We start from the raw sequence: 23,472 nt of genomic DNA on the forward strand, positions 1-23,472 counted from the left end.
AGAGCGCCAGTTTGATGTAGTGGTTAAGGCACCAGGCTAGAAAGCAAAAGAGTTCAAGTCCTGCCTTATCCATGAGAGCCAGCTGGGTGACTTTGGGCCAGTCCTCTGTTTCACAACCCAACTTACTTCACAGGGTTGTTGTGGGGAAAATAGGAGGAGGAAGATGTGTTCAATATGTTCACTGACAGGATATAAATAACAAAATAAATGTAGTATTTTATTTAATGGCATAAAATAGTGCTTGCACAAATAAAACAAAAGGAACTGAAATGTTTAATTATCATATTTGGAGGGTTCTTTTGAGATAGGATCTATTATAATGTAGGTAAAAAGTGAGTAAGGCTCTGTCTTCTTGGAACTCTGCAATTCTGGGCACATGGTTTATTAATCTATTAGCTGTCTGCAAAATATAATAATAGGGAATTGCTTTATTATTTTGTAAGCTATGAACAAAGAGCGTGGAATGCAGCCCTTGTCTGAGCTGCTCGATGTCCTCTCTGGGCTGGTGGTTGAGTTCCCGAAACTTATAGTTTTGGGGGACTTCAATCTACCATCGCTGGGAGGATCATCTGAGTTGGCTCGGGAGTTCATGGCTTCCATGACGGCCATGGACCTGACGCAAGTAATTTCGGGACCGACTCATGAGGGAGGCCACACCCTTGACCTAGTTTTTTTATCTGGACGGTGGTTAGATGATCTTGGTGGGGGCTCTCCAATTATTATGCCCCTGTCATGGACCGATCATCATCTCCTGCGGCTGGTCTTCCGTTTTGCCACCCCCCGCCGTGGGTGTTTGGAACCAATTAAATGGTACCGCCCCAGACGCTTAATGGATCCCCAGAGGTTCCAGGCAGCGCTGGGGTCCCCACCTGCCTCCCTTGCTCACAGCTCGGCAGATGCCTTAGTGGAAGCCTGGGAAAGGACAGCCACTGAGGCTCTTGACCGAGTTGTACCCCTGCGGCCCCTGACCCGGTGCAGATCCCGTCGAGCTCCATGGTTCTCTGCGGAGCTTCGGGAGATGAAGCGTCGGAGACGGGGCCTAGAGAGCGGTTGGAGGTCCAGCCGATCCGAATCCGACCGATTGCGACTAAGAGCCTACATTAGGTCTTATCTCGCTGCGATAAGGGAGGCGAGGTCTAACCACTTCGCCACCCTTATCGCGTCCGCAGATAATCGCCCGGCCGCCCTGTTTAGGGTGACTCGCTCCCTCCTAAATCAGGAGGTGAGGGAGGATCCCTTGCAGGGTCGTGCCGAGGAGTTTAACCAACATCTGTCGGACAAAATCGCTCGGATTCGGACCGGTCTGGACTCTGACTGGGTAGAGTCTGACGATCAGGACACTGGCGGTCTTGTCGATATCATCTGGGTGGAGTTTGATTCTGTGACTCCGGATGAAGTGGACAGGATCATGGGGAGGCTGAGCACCACCACGTGTTTATTGGACCCGTGCCCTTCCTGGCTGGTCTATGCAGCCCGGGAGAGGACACGCAGCTGGTTCCAGGCAGTTATATCGGCTTCTTTGAGTGAGGGTTGCTTCCCCGCCGTCTTGAAAGAGGCGGTGGTGAGGCCTCTCCTCAAGAAGCCTGCCTTGGACCCAGCTGTATTAAACAACTTTCGTCCTGTCTCCAACCTTCGCTTTCTTGCGAAGGTTGTTGAGAGTGTGGTGGCGCATCAGCTCCCTCTGGTCCTGGATGAAGCGGATTATCTAGACCCGTACCAATCGGGTTTCAGGCCCGGGCACAGCACGGAGACGGCATTGGTCGCGCTGGTGATTGATCTCTGGAGGGCTCGGGACAGGGGACATTCCTCTGTTCTAGTCCTATTAGACCTCTCGGCGGCTTTCGATACCATCGACCATGGTATCTTGCTGCGGCGTCTCAGGGGATTGGGAGTGGGAGGCACATTTTTACAGTGGTTCTCCTCCTATCTCCGGGGACGTTCGCAGTCGGTGTTGGCAGGAGGACAGAGGTCGACCGCGAGGTCTCTCATTTGTGGAGTTCCTCAGGGGTCGGTCCTCTCGCCTCTCCTGTTCAACATCTACATGAAACCGCTGGGTGAGATCATTCGTGGCTTTGGAGTTGGGTATCATCAGTACGCTGATGATACCCAACTTTTCCTTTCGACCCCAAACCACCCCAGTGATGCCCTCAACGTGATGTCCCGGTGCCTGGAGGCGGTTCGGGTCTGGATGGGGAGGAACAGACTCCAACTCAACCCCGACAAGACTGAGTGGCTTTGCATACCTTCATCTCGGGTTTATTCGGATGTTCCACCTTTGGCTATGGGGGGTGAACTATTACCCCCCGTAGATAGGGCTCGCAACTTGGGAGTCCTCCTAGATTCACGGCTCACCCTGGAAGACCATATAGGAGCTGTGACTAGGGGGGCCTTCGCCCAGGTTCGCCTGGTGCGCCAGTTGCGGCCCTATCTTAGCCGGGATGATTTGTGCACGGTCACTCATGCGCTCGTGTCCTCTCGTCTAGACTACTGCAACGCTCTCTACATGGGGCTGCCCTTGAGGACCACCCGGAAGCTCCAACTGGTACAGAATGCAGCCGCGAGAGTTGTGTTGGGAGTCTCCCGATACTCCCACGTTACACCGCTGCTCCGTGAGCTGCATTGGTTGCCAGTTGTCTTCCGGGTGAGATTCAAGGTACTGGTAACAGTGTTTAAAGCCCTTCATGGCATGGGGCCGGAGTACCTTGGGGAACATCTGCTGCCGGCATCAAGCTCCCTGCTCCCTGTGCGTTCCCACAGAGAGGGCCTCCTCAGGGTGCCACCGATCAGAGAATGTCGATTGGTGGTCCCCAGGGGGAGATCCTTCTCTGTGGGCGCTCCGGAGCTGTGGAACCAGCTACCGGTAGAGCTCCGGATGGCGCCCGATCTTCGCTCCTTTCATCGCGATCTCAAGACGTTTCTGTTTGTTCAAGCCGGCCTAGCCTGATGGGGATTGGTGGGGTTTTTATTCTTGTGTTTTAATTTTAACTTGGCGTTTTAGAACTTGATTCCAACTGTTTTAATATGGGCAATTATTTAATCTTGTTTTAACGTTTGTATTTAGTATTTTATTCTGCCCTGTGAACCGCCCTGAGTCCTCAGGGAGAAGGGCGGTATATAAATATTATTAAATTAAATTAAATTAAATTAAATTAGTCAAGAATAGATCACAATGAAAGGTTAACTCAGAAATCAAGATTGAAGAACAGGCCAGAAGACAGATAAATTATAGATAAGCTATAGATAAACACGGAGATATTTAGAACAAGAAAAATTATTTAAAATATTTGCTAACACAGAATACACATATACAAACACCACACTCTTATATAATGATCAAGATGATTCTGTTTAATATGTTTGTTTTCATTTGTCCTAAGGCAGAACGTCCTAAAGAAAGTTGCCTAGAGAACTTAATATAGACTACGAGTTTTTCTGATAGGGAAATTATTATATTTTCTTATGTTAGTATAAACTACCTTTTACTGTGATTTTTCAGGACATAAGCTTTCCTGGAATACATTTTATTAGCTAGTCAATTAGAATGGGAAAATTAGTTCTGGGATATTGTTCTGAATGTCTGAAAACAGATGATTCAAGCTTTTTATATTGAATCCAATCATTATCTTCTGGTCTGGTATTGTCTCCTTTGACTCACTGCATTGTCCAACGTTTTAAGTGGAGCATTTACTGGTTCTTTACTGGAGAAGTCAATGGTGGAATGAGGGGCCATTACAAATCACTTTGCTGCAGATAGATGTGTCCTTGAATTTAATTAAGAAAATCCAGTAACAGGTTAGGATTAAAAAAAACCCACAGTAAATAATTTAATGTAATACTTTATACTTTATTTGATCAAGCGTGATTACACACATAAGGAATTTGTCTCCAGTGCAGAAGATCTCAGTGTACATTGAAAGCAACAGAGAAGTCATCATCATCATCATCAAATGGTACTACATCACATGAAGTATTAGTACCACTTTATAAAGCCTTAATAAGACCACACCTGGAACACCACATCCAGTCTTGGTCACCACATTACAAAAAAGATGTTAAGGCTGCAAAAAGTGCAAAGAAGAGCAACTTATTTTTCAAAGCACCAGAGGGTAGGACAAGAAACAATGGATGGAAATTAAGCAAGGAGAGAAGCAACCTGGAATTAAGGAGAAACTTCCTATCAGTGAAAACAGTTAACCAGCGGAACAACTTGCCTTCAGATGTTAATGTTTTATGTACATTGTATCAGGTTGTTTATATATAATGATACTATGATTTATGTATAATTATTTAAAAAGGTGACATCTTTATATTTTTGGATTAAGTTAAAAATTTCAGAATTACAGTATATAGAAAGTAAAAATCCACAGAAACTTGAAATTTGATGCAATTATAGCTTACTGAGTGTAAGAAAATATAGCATATTGTAAGTATGTGCTACCCTGGCCTCCGTAATTAAGTCAAAAACAAAAGAAAACAGAAATCCTCACATTCTAGAGAAAATGGAACAAATCGGCCCTTTCTGTAAATAATAGTTGGAAACAAAAAAGCAAATCACTGCCTTCATTAGTTACCAAGTACAAATAACCAATATTTCAAAATGTAATAAAAAACTTTATTTGAAATCCTGATTCATTATAAAAGTTCCCTACTAATAGAAGGTTTAAGATGCCTTAATTTGTGTAAAGGCTAAAAATGAAATGGAAAGAGTATTATTTTTAAAACATATACAGAATTATTCTAGTTTTTAAGTCTGCGTACTCACACACAGATGCATTATTCATGCATACGTTCAAAAAAGAAGTTGACTCTTCTTTGATTTCCAAAGCATCTGACAAACCTATGTTATGGGCTTGAAATACCTTTGTATTTTTCAAAAGAGAATCTGTATTAAAAAGGATGTTAATCAGGGGTAACTTGTTAATGTGGCAAGAAAAAGAGCAGTCCTCAGAATCTAGAAGGAGATGATCTTATCATTGGCGTAAGCTTGCTAAGCCTGGCATGTCCCTTATCATCTGTTGTGGGAATGGGGGAGGTGGAGGTTTAAAGCAGGTTTGGCAGGAGGAAAGCAGAAGTACTGCACCAACTAACACGTAACTGGGATAAAGTAACAACTCAGCCTGTTCTGTGAAGTGTCATAATATAACTGGGATGTTTTCCCGTCATTCTGATGTATTTCTGCAAAAGTGAAGTTCACATTAACTTTTTCAGAAGGAAGAGGAATAAGATTCCACTACATGCCAAAGTATTTTTTTAAAAAACGCCTCTGTTGCATATACTGAGTATATGGAACATCCCCATGACTATAAGCTGCTACACTTAAGACTTTTTAGTCTGGAAAGGAGACTAAAGAAGAACAAAGGGGAATATAATTGAGGTGTTCAGAGTTATATATGGTGTGGATAAAGGAGGAGCTATTTTCTCCTTCCCAAATTATTTGAACCAAGGGCCACCCAATGAAATTTAATCCTGGAATAAACATGATCTTTGTTTTATACTATAGACAGACAATGAAACTTTGGAATTTGAGATGTGGTGCTGGCTACCCATTTTTGTTTGAAACTAGAAACCAGTTGGCTGGCTTCAAGAAAGAGCTGGACCCTTTCATGGAAGTCATTGGGATTAATGGCTGTTAACCCTGTTGGCAGTGTAACTGACTCTGAAGGCCATTTCCGCGGCAACTACTGTAGTGATTTCTTTCTTTTTTTTGTAGTTGGTTGGCCACCGTGAGAACAGCCTGCTGGACTAGGTAGACCAGGGGTCTGATCTACTTGTATATTCTATGTACATTCGGACTAATGCATGTGTTGTGTGAAAAGATGTCTTTGAAAAGTATCCTAAAAAAAGTTAACAAATCTGGAATACTACAGCTTGCTTACTGACTGGGAATGTTTATAGGAAGTGTATGACTCTTAAGTTAAAATAATTCCACTAGCTATTGGTCCAGTTTTAGGAACAATTCAAGTTGTTGCTGTGATGTATTAAGCCCTGTTATCTGGCTATTAACTACCTGGGTACTAAACAGAGAAAACCTTCCCTTAAGTCTTTTCCCATCAGAAGCCTATTTGGTGGGAATATGAAAGCAGCCTTCTCATTGTCTCTCTAGGATTCATTTCAAGGCTTTTGAGACAAAAATATTTTATTTGGACAACTCATTAAAGTTCAAACAGGTTTTTGATTTGCTAAAATTAGAGGGATATTTAGTACTTGCATAATTTTTATACAGCTTTGGATTAGGGTTTAAAATATATATTTTATTTAATTTCTTATCTACTTTAGGTGATGTTTATTAGATAATAGCATAGTGCAAAAAATATTTTGCAGCTAATTGAATGAAGATGCCACTGAACTTGTAATGTTCTATATACAATGCATATTGTTTTGCTACTGAGTAGAAATCTTCTCAAACAATGAAGAAGTTCAGGACAAAAAAAATAGATAAAAGATGTCATTTGTAACTTCGTAAAAATAATTTCATATTTGGGAAGTATTTATAGCCTTTTTCTGGCCTAGAGGCTCTAATAAAGGTTTGATTCTAATGGTATAGAAAAATGTCTATCAGAGGTTTTTTGGGAGTGGGAAGACTCATTAGATTAATTTGGTGATAACCTCACCCATATATAACTACATCCTACTGGTCAGTCTGCATATTATGCTAAGAACTTTGCAAATATAACTCAAAGCTTGCTAGGGACAATAAGAATAGACTCTGCTGCGTGTATTCATCTAGCCCAGCAGCTCCCAACCTTTTTTATACTCTGCACCCCTACAACACTTCTGATATATTCTCACACTCCTTACAAAACTTCAAAATAATGGCAACAAATTATGCATATACACTATAATTTTGAAAACCCAAGTTTTCACACCCCCTGGAATATCGTCTTGCACCCCTGGTTGGGAACCCCTGATCTAGCATATGTGTATTTTTGTAACAATTCCCACAGGTTTTAAAAGAAGCAAGAATCTATGCAGTTATTTCAATAAATATACCCAGATGAGGGTATAGTATGCGAGTCATTCAGGAAATTTAGAAATGGAAAATAAGATCAGATCTGAATTTCCCTTGATTACCACGTTTTTCCTTTTAAATTTATTTGTGGTTTATGCTACACGTAGGAATTAAATTCTCCCTAGAGATGGTCTGATGATTCTTCCACCTGTTTTGAGTGGAGATAATAATGGCTTGCCCTTCTTATATAGATTGTTCTCTCATAGCACAATCAACTTGTATTGTAAGGAAACAAATTCTTTTTCATTCCAACATGATTCATATGTAGAGTATGTTAATGATAACCAAGTTAATACAATAAGCTTTGCATAGTAGTCTTCAAGAAAATAAAATTGCACTTGTTGCAAATAGTTGGAGAAAAGTGTGATCAATTTCATCCTGACATGATAGACATTAATTTAGACTTCTACTTAAGAATGTCATTCTTAATACAGCATATTTACAAGAAGAAAATGAAATACAATAAATGCTTTGATTAAAGTGGTTGATTGCTATAGATGTGGATCACCATTGCCTTTGATACAAAAAGAAGCTTTTTCTGAAATTAGTACTTCTGTTAAATCATCTGGATGAAATATCTCCCTTGCTGCATAATATTCCCTTGAAGTCTGAAACACATTACTTTAATATTTCAGGTTTCAATGTAATTATCCAAGTGTAAAAAAATTCTTTTAATATACATAGGAAATGTTATTTTCCTTTAAAAAGTCAGTTTGCAGCAGATGGATTTTTAAAATGTTTGAATAAACAGTGTTAATTCATAAAAGAGTTGGTTTGTCCTTCAGTATCTGATGTATTTCTCAATGAGAAAAAAATACCTACTTGTATTTTATAGTGAAGTATTACATAGTAAAGCATAATGCCTTGTCCTAAGCAGTTCCCATTTCTTCTTCATTATCAAAGAGCAAAGTTAAGGAAATTTAAGAAACAGGAATATACATTGTTTATGAATGAAGGCGGATATATTTGTCCCAGAGGTTTAGTCTTCCAAGCTTTTGGATCTCTGCTGGAGCTCATCCTCAGGGAACTTCAATCTAGCAGAGTATGTGCTTTTGACTATTCTGTGTGTGGTATTTATATGGTACCTGTTGTGTGTCGCTTTTAGATGTTGATTGGGGTGTTGATGGTTGGCTATTAAGTTGTTGGCTGCTGTTTCCTTGTGCTACTAACCCCTTTCCTTGGAAACAACAGCCAATTACACAATAGTCAGCCATCAACGTCCCAGTCAACATCTAAAAGAATATTTAATAGCTTCCAAAAATTTATATCTGTGTGTGATTTGGATAAAAGTTGCTGGCATCCTTGGATTTGTTTCTTTTTCCTCTTCCTCCTTTACTTACATAGGCTTAAAAATGTACAATTTGAGTAAATGTAGTGATACATAGCCATTTATATCTGATGACATAATTGCTTTGTTTAATGACTGTGGAAAATATTTGGCAGAAACTTTCTGTATGACAGATGTAAAATTTATGCTTTCTTAATTGATTATATATTATTATGAAAAATTATACACAAAGACTCCAATTTCAGTGTGTTGGAGATGACCAGGCTGAGCCTAAGGGAGGAGTCAAATGTATCATTAGTCTCAAGTCCCTTCATGACTAAAAAGATCTAAGTCCAGCCCTTCTTGAATTCCATTGATCTTATTTACCAATTTGCTTTGACCATTTGTAGTTCAGATTTTCGTAGACAGCATTAGCATGCAATAAACTTGTAATCATTTGAACTTATTGATTTCTTGCATCTGATACAATGCCTTTTGAGTATAAGGTAATATTCTCAGTTATTCAGAAACAAGGCATGGAGGAAATTCAGGAAATCAGTAATTTCCTTAAGCGTGATCAGCAGATAATGTAAACATAATTGTATGACGATAATATCTATTTAAGTATATTGTCATGTTATGTTTTATATTTTATTTTTTGTAAGCTGCCTAGAGTCTCTTTAGAGTCTGTGGGCTTAATAAATCTAATAAATTAACAATAAGATTAATAATTTTTTATATTACTGGATAGTCTATATAAGACTGCAGAAAGGCAGTCTTGCAAAAAAAAATGGCAACAAGCCTTGTGATTTTATTTGCCAGTTTGTGGTTTGTATTTCCTGTTGTAAATGCTGAACAAATCCTCTAAAGGGAACCTTTTACTGTTTTTCCACCTCTGTTTTGTTATCTGTTTCAGCACAATTACATACTAATTTGGGCCTCTTTGTGTTTGGCTAATAGCATCTGATTCAGAGCTGTCACATAAGTATCTTCCCTCCATGAACTTCTGCTGTTCCCTGTCAGTGGCCTTAGCAGTTACCTATAGAGCACATTTTTCTTTGATCAGATATTCATCATGGGGAAATCACCAAGACGTTTTCAAGAGATGATGCCATCTGCTAAAGATACATGTAACTAAGATCACAATTATCAAAAGGGTAGGACTTTTTGTTCATTTGTTAGGATTTCTTATCCTTACAATAAATGTAGTTGTCAGCAGGGTAAGTTCAAGCAACGGATAAGGTCACAATTTCATTTAATGACAACTTCCTACAGAGTGAACTTATGAGGTTCGATTTATTAAAGAGTCAGGAGGGATAAGATCACTGAATGGCTAGCCTGATTTATCTGGGTATGAGTGCGGTATTTGAGGAGAGAATGCCGTATTTCAAGTTTATGCTCAGAACTGTAGTTTAACGTTGAATACTATGGGGCAATGGAGAAACAGAATGAAGGTGGCAATTGCAAAGATATTTGAAGATAGAAACTAGTAAGGTAGGCTTGTAGAGCTGTTTCACAAGATACAACGTCAACTTTGAGGAAACTGTTCAGAAGCATGTACAGTATGGAGTAGATTTTTCTGTAGGAAAATTTATAAAATAAAATAAAAAACGACTAAAACTTTTAGCAATATATAATAGCTTAGCAGAAGGAATTAATGAATACAAGGATTGAAATGCAATAAAGCATTGATCCTAAAATGTGTGAGATAATACATGGACCTTCAATCAATCAAATCTTCACAATGATCATAGACTAGTATAAGGAATGTGGGACATAAACAGTTATTATTCTTTTAAAAACTAAAAAATATATTAAAACAAAAACTACATAATGTATAAGAAAAATCTAAAAATATCTATAGAGAGGGGAGAAAACATTAGATAAATAAAAAATAGTTAATATGTGGCTAATTAAATCTATCATAATACAAAGTACTCTTAACTAACAATTTAAATACTCATTGTGTTTGTGGCACAATCTAATGGATTTTAAGGGCTGCTGTGCAAAATCTGGCCAGACTGTATGTTGTAGCAGATTTACTGTCTGCAAGGTGACACATTCAATATAATTCCCATCAGATGATGACTTGTGCTTCAAACTAGCCTTTATGAGTATTTAAATAGTTAAGAGTGTTTTGTTGTGTGATATATTTAGTTAGCCAAATATTAACTTCTGACAGGGGCTTTTTATGTTTAGTTAATGTTTCTAGACATGTTTTTCACATTTATTTTTTATCTTTTTAAAATGTTTTTCCCCTCTTTTTTTAATTTTATGTATTTTTTTTAAAAAATAAAAGCTATTATTACATGGACCTTAAATCATCTGATGTTAAAAACCGGGTGCTCCAAATGAGTCTTCTTAAGAGGGAATTCTATGGAAAATGTTTTGCAGTTGAGAAGGTTCTGTGGTCACAAATGGATCCTTGTGGATAAGGGAGAAGACTCTATTTCAGGCATCTTGGCTCCAAGCTGTTTAAAACTGAAAAAAATGAATTATATTGAGAATGGGCAGCATCCATGGAGGATAGCAGAGAATTGGAAGGATGTAATCTTTGATAGTCACTAAGTTTGGACTAAATGAGGATTCTAAATTATCCGTACATTTATTCATTCAATTTTTGGGGCTTTCCATTTCAAACATGTAATTCTGGATGGCTAACAGCAATATTTTCCTCTGTCATATTACAATAATTCAAATCACTTGAGTATTATTCATTGATGACTTATTAAAACATCTTTCCTTTCATTGAACATTGAAAACTGAGTATTTTCAAAGTTGTGTTTGTGTACTGGATGTCTAATTCCCATTTCAATTTATATAGCAATTTTAAGCAAGGGAGAAAAACAGAAATAATTGATAAGTATTTCCTTGGCCTTAATACCAAAAACTTGTAGGCCAGTTTTTTTTCTTTATTTATTATTTCTTCAGAACTTATATTTCAGTCTAGTTTATTAATACATTTACAAACTGAAGGTCAAGAAATTTTTATCCAGAAAATTTTGCTCACGTTAGCCATCAACTATTTTTATAATCATTATGCATTATGTTGTGAAAGAAGTGATAAATATGTTTTGCTAATTCTTATTTATATACCATAAACACACAGGAAGAAATTGCCACAATTGAAACCTCGCTTTCTAGTCTTACTAAGGTGTGGGTGATTATCTTAAAAGCCATGGGATGTTTTGTAGCAGAGCTAGTGAACCATGACTTGAGGCTTTTTTTACAGTGTACCTATCATAAGTCTTTGAGTAATCACAGACTTTAAAAGTATGCTATATCAACAAGATAAGACAAACCGCCCATAGCACTAGCAGTATTATCTTTCCTAAAAATTGATTAGTGCATACTATGGGGCACACATATTTGCACAAACATATTCAGCAAGTGAGAAATGGGCAAGATCTTCATGAAATGCATATGGGGAAAGGAAAATTCCTGCTGTGCTGTCTTTTGTCTATAATGAACACCCATGATCCATTTTTCTATTTAATTGTCAAACAATTGAGCAGCCTAATCCTGTTCATGTTTAATCAAAGGTCTATATATTTTAGTGTGATTTATTCCCCAGTGAATGTCTTGCATGTACTAGTGAACGTATTTAGACATCAGAGTGATATCTCAATTACGGTATATTTCCTGCAGTATATATTAACCGTGCATTGAAGCACTCTAGTAATGCGCAGTAGAGATAGCAAAAGTGGCAATGTGGTTAGATAAAAGTATATGGAATAAATAAAAAGCATCTTTTTTTCTTTGCAAATATTCTCCAGAAAAAAACCCTCTGTAACCTGCCTATTCTTAAAAATAGTGTGTAACTTAAGTTATAAACATCAGCAGTAGTTTTTATCAATATTAATCATAGTTCTCCTTTGGCCAGATTAGCTATGTGGTTGATCTATTTATGGAATGACTATGTAAATTGTGGGCAGTCATTATTTTTCTTTATATTATTTTGAAGGCAATTTCTTCCATTGTAAATAAGAATATTTTTTAAAAATGCAATGCAAAAATATTGATTTCTAGAAAACATGAATTTCTTCTTTCATATACTTGCTCTTATTGAAGCAATGTCTTGCACCTTTAAGACTAACATGTACATTACTCTCTCTTGTAGTGCCAAAACATATGGTTGTTTTTGCTGTATCAGAGTAACACAGTTAAGACTCTTATTAGAAACTGTAATGTGATGTTGTTCATTTTTTTAGCTTTCAGTGAAGATGTATGGCTAAGTTTCAGAGTGGTTCAGAATAGAATTATCACAAAGTCATGCAAGTTGAAATGAAGAACCATATAAAACTGGAACCACAAAAGAAAAAAAAAATGCAACCAAGAAACAATGAGAAAGGAAGACATTTCTAGTAAATGAAGAAAAGCTACGGGGACAAACTGGAACTGTAAAAAGAAAGAGTAGAATTAGAAACAATCAAGAAATGATGAAGTATAAAATAAGTATAGAACAGAACAAAGAAATGTAAATATATAAAGCTATAAAATTGGAAGTAGAATTAGAAATAGCAAGCTGCAAATTTCTTCCTTTTCATAATAGAGCCTTTCTTGTTTAGTTTCATTAATTAGCTGTTTTTGACAGTACACCATTCCCTTTCCCACTGCATATTTTGTCATGTCTTAGGGAATGTCTGCATGAAACCCTATAGATAGAACATGGAAAGAAAAAGACGTTGTTAGCATTGTTCCATCTACAAGATATTTACTACAAACAAGCAAATACCAAACGGCATGAAAATGCCTTTGAAGCTAGCTGATTTCCTGAAGAAAGAGAAAGTAGAATTAGAGAAAACTTTTGTCAATTTTATTCTAATTTATTTGTCTAAATTACTGTATGCAGGTGAAGAGTTGAAAGCATCTGCAAAAATTAAAATATTTCATATCAATTCTGGCAGAATAGTACTGTTTTGTCTAGTTAGATGCAAAAAGAACCTGAGTGATTTCTATGAAGGGGATGCTTTGAAGCTGCCAAGTTCCCTTTTAAGGACCCAGGAACAGTAGACTATGTCATTCCAGGAAGTATTCCCAGTGGGAATACAGGCCATCCATAAACTTTGAAGAGTTTTATAATAACAAAAATAAGTTGTTTGTGTTTTTGAATGCACTATATCTAAGCTAGAAATGAAATAAGCACAGCAGCAAAATACAGATATTGTAGATTTATTGATTTAGCATATGGTGATACATTAGTCAAGAGACTACAGTGTTAATAAAGCGTAGTTGTTTGGCTGCCTAAGATTGCTAGTCCGTTCGGTTCATACTGACGCACTATCCAGAAGTGCACCACAGGGGGCGAACTAGCTCTGCACTCAGAATAGCTAATGTTATCCAGGGCTTTTTTCCTCCACTGATGTCACCTCGTATTTGGGAGTCACACTTGGGCAGGTTTGGCACCGGTTGGGTTCAGATATTGTAGAAACACTCAGCTTTGGACATGATTCTTAAGTAGCATAAAACAGTGTTTCTCAACTTCAGCAACTTTTAAGACATGTGGACTTCAATTCCCAGAATTCCTCTGCCAGCAGAATTCCCCAGCTAATCCCTAGCCAACTTCTGGGAGTTAAAGTCCATAGATCTTAAACTTGCTGAGGTTGAGGAACACTGGCATTAAATCCTTGTGCAGAAGGTCTCCCTTGTCTTCACTGAACTGCTTGGATTGTTTTATTTTTGAGAGGGGATGTTGACCATTTACATGAGATAAAGATGTTCAATTTTTATTGTGCAAATTTGACATTCCTCTAAACATTCTGATATCTACTTACTGTTTCAGGGTGGATTTATTTGAGCTACAACCCTTTGTCATTCATCACCAGTTTACAAAAGAACGGGTATATGTTTACTTCCAGTTGTGCTACGGATGTGGGCTTGCCTGACTGTGATTGTGTTTTCTAACATTGTGATTACAGTTCTTCTTAGATGTATTCAGTCCAAAGTTATCCAGTTTTGCTCCTACTGTTATGGTCCAAAGGGATTCCATTTAGGCTTATCAGTCTGATTAATTTCAGAGACATTATAATATCAAATAATAATTGTAGCAATTATTTGAATTCAACTAAATAAAAAAAATATTTTCATGTACAGCTTTCCAATATGTTCACCATTTCTTAACTGCAAACGTGGATGGAAATTGCTCAGAACTTACATTATCTAAATAACAACATAAATTCATTATTTATATTTGAAATATGTCGATACATTATTCCATCTAAAACAATGAAATAGGAAGCTATTGTGTATGGAGATCAATTTGCTAATAACATTGAATGAGGAAAAGAAAATGTCTTACTGGCTGCTTTTTGCAATTTTGCATTTTGTATAAGCAATCTTTTAAGTTCTTCTATTAAGAAGTTTTGCTATTTGAAAAGAATAGCATTGTCCTATGCAACTGGGGATTTTGGTAGATGTTTGGTTATCATTGAATAATCTGCCCTAACTTTGTCATTCTTAATCCATTAAAAGCCAGGCCTGTTTGTAAATCCACAGGTATAGATAAGGAGTCACTGTTTGACTGAGTCTGAACCCTTTTCAGATGAAAAATGTCAGTGGCAGAAAGAGAGACTGAATTATTTTTAAAAGGGTTTTCAAAGATTCTCATGATTTCTCTGCTATCAGTTAAATTTGACATGTCCATAGACATGCTTCCTTTTTAATGGTTAAAAACAGGCAAAACTGCCAGTTTCCATGTTTATCTAAAACAAAAGCCAAAACATTCTGTATGTGTTAATGTACACATATTTCTCCATAGATTGAACAGAAAAAGGGAGACTTTTCAAAAATTACCCGTCAGCCGCCAATGAAAAAGTACGGTCCTTTTTGCTATTTTGCAAGGACACTGGTATTAGGGGAGAAGAAAGAACACCATTTCAGTGATGGAAAAGTAGGAATAGAAGGTAGTCAGTCTAAATTTCAGAATATTGTTATGTGTTTCTTTGCACGTAAAAACATAATAATACATTAAATATCATCACGTACAGAAATGCATATGCCAGTTGCATAAGTGCTCACAAAAAATGTATACATAAGGAGAATCTTACATGAGAATATATACAAAGGCTATCTTTCTTTTTGTCAGATTTGTAGATTGTTGCAGAAATGAAATGAAAGAGACTTACTATCAGGATGGCTGTACAAAACAAAATGGACAGATTTGCCATCCAACATCTAGGCCACAGTTGGCTTCTATCCAATTAACTGATTAATTGAGAGCAATATAGCAAGATATGACTCAAACCAAAAGGAAAGAAAAGTTCTGCTGTGCAGAATTGACAGGCAACGAAAATTCAAATAGAGTGTTGAAAGATGAGAAGTGAGAAAACAGGATTGCATCATTCTGCAGTTATTTAACAAACTGTGGCAGCTGATAAATATGTTAGAGCAGTGTTTCTCAACCTTGAGAGCTTGACGATGGATGGACTTCAACTCCCAGAATTCTCCAGCAAGCCATACTAGCTGGGGAATTCTGGGAGTTGAGGTCCACTCATCTTCAAGCTCCCAAGATTGAAGAAAACTGTGTTAAAGACTTATGCAGCAGAAAAACACTATCTAAACAGAAGATGCAAGTCTTGATTCATGAGATTGGGTCAGGAAAATTATATCAGAAAGGGAAGGGTAAATCAGTCCTAAGAAGAAGGCAATGGCAAACAAATGCCAAAAATGTTGCCAGAAAATTGCTTGGACTTGTCTGACTGAAAAGTATCCCCCCCCCCAAAAAAAAAGGAAAGAAGGAAACCCACCAACTTAGTATCAACTTTTAATATTGTAAAATTGAATACTTCTAGCTGTTCCTCAATCTTTGGATGGTTTTTTTTTGGTGACGTGAGTAATGAGCTTTAGATCATTATATATAGCACCCTTCTGTTAGGGTTTCAGCCAGTACCTTTATGACAAGCATAGTATATTGTCATATATAGTATATTCTTGATTTACAAATACTTACATAAAATGCAGTGAGACTAAATACTAGGAATATGGTACATTCAATCAACAGAAATTTACACAGTGAGAATAACTGTAAGGAGGGAAAATATTTGTATTTTCTGAATGACTCAAGATCATTAACTTTGCAAGCAAGAATAAACAGTGATAATCCAATCTTTACCCCATTCGTATGTGAGTTGATATCATAGATTTCTGTACATGTTTGTGACATTGACCCACAATAAGATGGAGTGGGGCTTGGGACCCATGCATTATGCAATGTCTACCATCTTGTTTTGGATTAGTCCCCATGGAAATGACACTGTATATGTGATTTTAATGAAACAAATATTGCCTAAATGTTGGCTGGTTAATAAACATAACAATGGAGAGATTGCTGTGGGCTAGTGTGGTAAACTCTTTTTATTTTCTTTGCTTCTCAGGGGAATTGGAGATGTTCCAGAAGGATGGAGAACGCAAGATCCAGAGTCGGCAACAGCTTCCGGTGGGAACAACATGGGGGCCCTTTGCTGGAAAAATGGACTTGAATAACAACACACTGGTATGTTAAGAAGCACAGCACCAAATATTGGAGCTTTGTTGTTTTTTTTAAGCTCTCTCATTTATTAGCATAAATAACTAATGGCATTTGGCCCACTTTCTCTTAGTCTTTAGAAAAATACTAAAGGCAATGTTCTTTCGGTCTGCTTTTAATTGTTGATGGATATTAGCAATTGTAATGAATTTGTTAGCTATTGTTTTGAATTTCAATCTGTGTTTTTAATGTCTTATACATGGCTGTTGTTTTTAAATTTTGGTTAAACAAATAAGTATAAATATTCCTTAATTTACCACCACTATTGGGACCAGAACTTCTAAGTGAAGAGGTTGTAAGTGAGTCAGATCCAATTTTATGACCTTTTTGCTATGGCTGATAAGCGAATCACCTGGTTGTTAAGTGAACCTGGCTTCCCCCATTGACATTGCTTATCAGAAACCACTTGGAAAGATGGTGATCATGGGATCTCAGGACACTGCATCAGTTGTAAATACATGCCAGTTGTCAGGTGTTCTAATTTTGATCACATGACCATGGGATGCTGTGATGGCGATAAGTGGGAGGACATGCAATTCACATTTTAACACAAACAGATGTTAAACAAATGTATGTACTTTAAGGAAAGAGTAATGATTGTAGGTAAGCTTAAAGTACCAACCTGTTTTAGATGAGGCTGTACTTACCTTGAAATGCCAGTTCGTATCTTGTGAGTCTTTGTGGTCCCAGGTATATTATTAGAAGCTTAAGCATAAGATGCTTAGTTTCCATTGCTTCTACTGGAACTTCATCTTATTTCTACATTCCTATTCCTACATTTCAATGCTAGATTCAATGCTGCTGCTAGAATTTTTTGGCAAAGTTGCAGGATCATATGATTATTTTTATTATAACAAGTTGCTTTTAATATATGATATTTATTAACATATATAGATCCAGATTGCTATTGAGACTTTGAATCACTCTTATGAAATACAGAATACATGATAATAATAAAAACACATTTGATTGTGAAATTATTGCAAATAAGGAGTGTGCTCATTACTAATGCACAATCTGGTAATAGGCAAGTATACTCAGTCAGAAGTCGTTGCTGTCCTTCAGAATTATGAATCTTATATTTACAGGCTTGAAGTTCTGCATTATTTTAAAATCTCACGAAAACTACAAATGTTCATACATGTGGCCTTTCAGATGGGTGGATATAAATAAATATATACTATGATATTAAGAACATTGTATGCATCATCCAGCTTTTATTTTTCCAATCTCAAATTACATAATGCAGCACAATTACTAATTGGCTATTTTTATATATCCTAGATTTACTGCAATGTGTGGGAGTTGGGAGGGGGTGTGGAGTGAAGAGTCCAGCTGAGCAGGCTTCTGTGGTGGTTGTCATTGCCTTCCTCTTTCTCCTGTTATTGAAATTTATTGATAAACTGTTCCTTAGTACACATTTGATTATTAGGAATAATTTGACTTCATAAAAATGTAGCATGCCATCACTGCAATGTTGTGCCTTGCCTAGAGAATAATAAAATTAAGGCGCTGACAATAGCAAATATTTTCACAGGTTATTTAGCAACTCAGACTTCTCCAGTCAATCTCCTGCTCTGAAGAATGTCCCCATATTGGTTATGCATAGGAAACATCTTTCCATATAGAGCAATGGCAAGGAAACCTAATAGTGGCTTAACTATTACATGCTTCCTGCCCCTTTCAAGGCACAAATCGGCTATTAGGAATGTGTGCAAAGTGGTTAAAAATAGTGGTAACTTTCAAGGTTTTATTTAGAGAAGTGTTTATCTAAATATTTAAAATCACAGCTTTTCTCTGTTGGAGCATATTTCCAAAATATAAATGTCTAGGAATATACTGTATGTATTAAATAGAATGAAGAACATTAGTCTCAGAATTGTACAGTGAGATTAACAACTGTTTAACAGCTCACCAAGTGGACAGATACGATAGTCATAGTATCCTTTTGGGTGAAAGAAGTACCATAATTATAAAAAAACAATTGGTGTGCAATTTTCCAACTGGAAATTGGAACGTTGAGAGTTCAATCTTGGGTAGCAGCCACAAAGAAAAACTATCTGCTGTGAACTCTGCATGGTGTCAGGAAGGGCATCCAGCCAGTAAATGCTCAGCTCCATTTAGTTGCCTCGACTCTACCCCAAATTAAGAGATTTGACAGGATCATAAAAAGGGGGTACTATGCATTTAATGATTCATAGGGGTTTGGTACATCTCAAAATTTGCTATCTTTCACTGAAGCATTTGATACTGAACAAGGTGGTTGCACTTTAGCATGTTTTCATTGTATGAAAATCATTTAAGTTTCCATTTTACTCAGTCTGTAATAAAATTTAAACACTGTGTACCTCTGTAAATTGGTTTATATTCTAACAAGTATTACATGCCTGAGTTTAAATGACTGGTGGTTGGCTCTGGGGACCCAACAGATTAATTAATTCAGTGCAGTAATTAATTGAGTAAGTGTGCTAGATGTCAAGCACTCTTTGGATGTTTCATATTTCTATTTTGAATTATGTTAACAATGTACATCTCAAAACACTGAGAGGTTGATTATGTTGAATAAACTGATAGAAGTATCATTTGTTGCCGCAACAACAGCGAAAGAGAATTGGTCAAATTCAGCTAGGATGGATGAAGAATTATGAAGGGAGTTAGCCACAGGACCTGACTCCATTAACCTAAACAGAACTGAGGTCATGAAGTAGAAGCTCTAGCAGATGAACTAAGGAGGAGGCATGCCAAATGTTGTTAATTCATAAACTAGGCATGAGCTACACTTACATAATAACAGTGCTGAAACCAAAGTGTCAAAGAATTGACATCACTGCTTTAAACATTTGTCATAAAAACCTCTAAAATCCTTTTTTCCTCCACAAAATTATTACTTTAATTCTGCATAATAGAAAGGCTTTGTCTCTTGGCACTTCATAATGTTTTATTTTTAGCCAACTTTTTTTTCTAAATGGGCTTTATGAACATTTTTAGCCAACAGTAGTTGAACTGGGATGTGCATTACAACTGTTGAACATTATATAGTCATTGCTTTTGGGGGCTAAAATGACATGTGGACTGGAGTGAATTTGTGGTTGGAGTGCAGAATGAGGAATGAGGACAACTGAATTTCTAACCTTATTATTGAGCTTAGGCCAACAGTCATTGTTCCATAGATTCATCTACCTTGCAGAATTGTTGCACAGAGAAGAAAAATGGGGGGGGGGGGAGAGAGAAGAAGAATGGATTGTAAACTGCCCTCAGTGTTTTACAAATTTTATCTTTGAATACAATAGGGCTTCAAAGGCCATTGCTCCATTCTTGAAGTGTACAGATTGCAGGACAGCATGAGATCAGTTCTGTCTTAGAAGATTTTGCTGTAAATCAGTTTGAAAGGTTTATGTTGATGTCCTGTGATATAATAAATGATGTCTACCTTCAGGAGTTCTTAAAAATTAACCACCTAAAATGAATAATAAAAGACTGACACTTATTAGCATTCATTTTTACTTTGGTCTTTGAAAAACATAAAATTCCCCCATCATGAGTGCCATGGTGTCTCAAGGAACTCCATGTAACTGTTGAACCACATTGAGAAAGGTTACTCTAGAGAAACACTGCAGCAAACACACAAAGAAGTCATTTTTGTGAATTGAAGTTCATGTTGTCTTGAACTGAAACAGAAGCCAGAGATGATTGCAAAAATGGTATTTTTAACTTCCTATACTAGATTTTTTATAGCTCAGAAGTAAAGAAAGAGGTGCACTGGGGTAATGTGGTGAAAGGACCAGTGTTTATTTTGTTTTCAGGGTAGTGGAGTAATTAGGATCACTTATTCCAGTGATTGAGTAACTCCATTTAAGATGTTGCTGCATCGTGGAAACAGCTGGTTTCAAAAGGGGAAGTCTAATAATGTGATTACTATGAAGCGGTATATACATCTAAGTGTTATTGCTATTATTTGTGTTTCCAAGTTATTTGCAATGCATTATTACTTCATAGGGTTAAGATGAGTTCAGTGTGTCTTTCCCCCCTTTGTTTAATAATTTCTGTACCTTAAATTTACAAGATTATTTATTTATTGAACCTATTTGCCATCGATCTTGTAATGAAATGACTCTGGGCCACTTAAAACATTAAAACATTAAAATCCTAACAAACAAATATGGTTGGCAGTGCTTCCTACCAAGACATTTAACTGAGTCAGTGAGTATTCCTTGCTGGTGGAGGATGGTTGCTTCAAGTATACATCCTCCAACTAAAGTAAGCTAAGCCAGTGCTGTGACTTCTAAAGCCATGTGCTGATTTACTTTACAAACAATTAACAGGACCATATTGGCTTAATAGTAAGGGAAAATTGAAAATAAAATTAATAATTTTGTAGCTTGCGATTATTTATCAAGCTGAACATTTCACATTTATATCTGAGATGAGGCACTTTATGTGCGAAACTTTCCACAAGTCCTTGACACCTGCCAAGGTGTTCCCAAAATTGAAATATTAAATTCAATCATATAGTTGTAGATGCCGTCTTGACTTTTTTTATCCATCCCATGAACAGCCCTGGCAATTGTTCCCCTTACCCTTCTTTTCAAAAGCTCCCACTTCTCCCATAATTTTGTTATCTCATATACAATAAACTCATCATCCTGTGTCCAGAGCTACATGGAAGCAAGCTAAGAAAAATATTATCAAGTAGAAATGGAAGTTTAGCAAAAGGAAATCTCCTTTCTCATTTCTTTACCCATTTTTATACGTTTACTGTATGTACTCAAGGCTTAACTTCCTACAGATGTTAAGTGATTCCTTTATTGAAGTAGTGGGATATGAATGTTTATAGTCTGATCAGTTGGCCCCTGTTGTACCAAAACAACAGCTTTCCATTGTTACCCTTTGAGCATCCAAATATTGTTAATAGCATAATTCTTGGTGCTCCTTTTTTCAGATGAAGGAAAAATGAAACTTTTCTGACTGAAGCTGATAGTTCTAAGGGGAGAAGGAGCAAAGAATATAGAGCACATTATGAAAGTCAACTGTGGTCGATGCCATGACTTCATTAATCAAGTGGAGGCATTCTGAAAAATGGTTTTCTTGGGCTGCAGCCATCTATTTTTTGGTGTTAATCTATGCCCTGTGGCAGGGTTCTCTGAAACGAAACAATGAGTAGTTGTATCATGCCCGCTCCCCTCGTTGTTGCCCCTGTCAGAAAGAAGAGAGGATGAATCAGGTCTGTATCAACCCGATAAGGAGAAGAGGATTCCAATGCCTGGGATGAAAATCTATAGGAGAAAATAAGTGATGTTTGGGTCTGGGGAACTAGTGGGATACAACAGGACCCTTTTAGTGGAAAGCTGTTATCCTAATGAAATAGTTAGGTGAAAAAGTGCTGGGAAACTCAAGTGCCAAAGTTCAAAATGCAATTCAGCTATTTGCTGACTGAGTGAACTCAAGTCTGAAATCCATTAGTTACACAGGGACAGACAGATGTCTAATTTTTATGCTTGAAAATTGAGGGTATGTGTGTGTGTGTTATTTTTTAATTGTCTTTAACTGTGTGTAAGGTTCTTGTTATGTGTAGTTTTGAATAATTTAATATGCATGTATTGTACGCCCTTGACCTATGAAGATTTTTGGATGGAATCCATAAATCTCTAGTACTGCAAGAAGGGTATAAGATGAAACAAATTTGCCTTCCTTTGTCCTATCTCTGTATTGCATGTTTCTTTCTCTCATCTCCACTCTGCATGTTATTCACTAAAAAACCTGGTGTAGCAATAATGTCTTACCAGTCACAATTCACTGATATGGTGTGCAAATTTAAATACTGAGTTGATAGTTTAGGTAAGCTGGTATCATCTTAGCTTCTTGAATAAGTTGTATATATAAAGGTAACCTCATGTGAGTTTATAACTGAAGAATCAAGAATACATGGCATATATTGTGGAATAAATATCACTGTATTCAATGCAATTTGCCTATAAATAGAATTATAGGGTTGGAGGTGGTTTTGGAGATCTTGTAATCAAACCCCTGCCCTAGGCAGGTGTGCTCATACCACCTCAGACAAATGGTAGTCCAGTCTTTTTTTTTAAAACCTCCAGTGATGGAATCTACAACTCCAGGAGGCAACCTGTTACACTGTTTAATAGTTCTCTCTCTTATTTCATTTCTCTCAATGAAATGCCTCCTCATTCCAGATTGGATTTCCCTCTGACAAGGGTTCTACCCATTGTTTCTTGTCCTACCTTTAGGTGTCCTCTTCCCCATAGCAGCCCTTCAAGTATTGGAAGACTGCTCTCAAGGCTCCCCTCAATCTTTTCTTCTTTAAGCTAAAGATACTTTCATGAGATTTAGCCTCCAGACCCGTTATCATCTTTATTGTTCTTCTCTGTATTCTTTCTGGGGCCTGAGCATCTGTTTTGTATTGTGGTGGTCAGGTCAGCAATATTTCCAAATGTGGCCTGACCAGTGCGTTATAGAGTGGTACTATCTCTTCCCCTGGTCTTGATATTATCCCTGTGTTGATTCAGCTCAGGACCACATTGGGTTTTTTGGCAGTATGCTGCAGCTAGCTCATAGTTAAGTGATGGTCCACCAGGACATCTAGGTTCCTCTCATAGGCACTAACTGTTGAGCCAGATACTGTCTACATACTATCCTACCTGTGCATCTGGTTTT

At 37.0% G+C, this 23,472-nt stretch overlaps 1 protein-coding gene across 2 annotated transcripts in view; it reads left to right on the plus strand.

Annotated features, from left to right (window-relative positions):
• ZFPM2 (zinc finger protein, FOG family member 2) overlaps positions 1-23,472 on the plus strand; it is a gene marked incomplete at both ends in the record, with an annotated part of 356,071 nt that overhangs the window by 152,034 nt on the left and 180,565 nt on the right. For both annotated transcript variants that reach the window (XM_083361236.1, XM_083361237.1), the window contains one exon: positions 16,649-16,767. In XM_083361236.1, coding sequence (XP_083217362.1) covers positions 16,649-16,767 — 119 coding nt within the window. The remainder of the gene's footprint in view (positions 1-16,648; positions 16,768-23,472) is intronic.

Source organism: Vipera ursinii (assembly GCF_947247035.1).
Source record: "Vipera ursinii genome assembly, chromosome: 3".
NCBI classification, from domain to species: Eukaryota; Metazoa; Chordata; class Lepidosauria; order Squamata; family Viperidae; genus Vipera; species Vipera ursinii.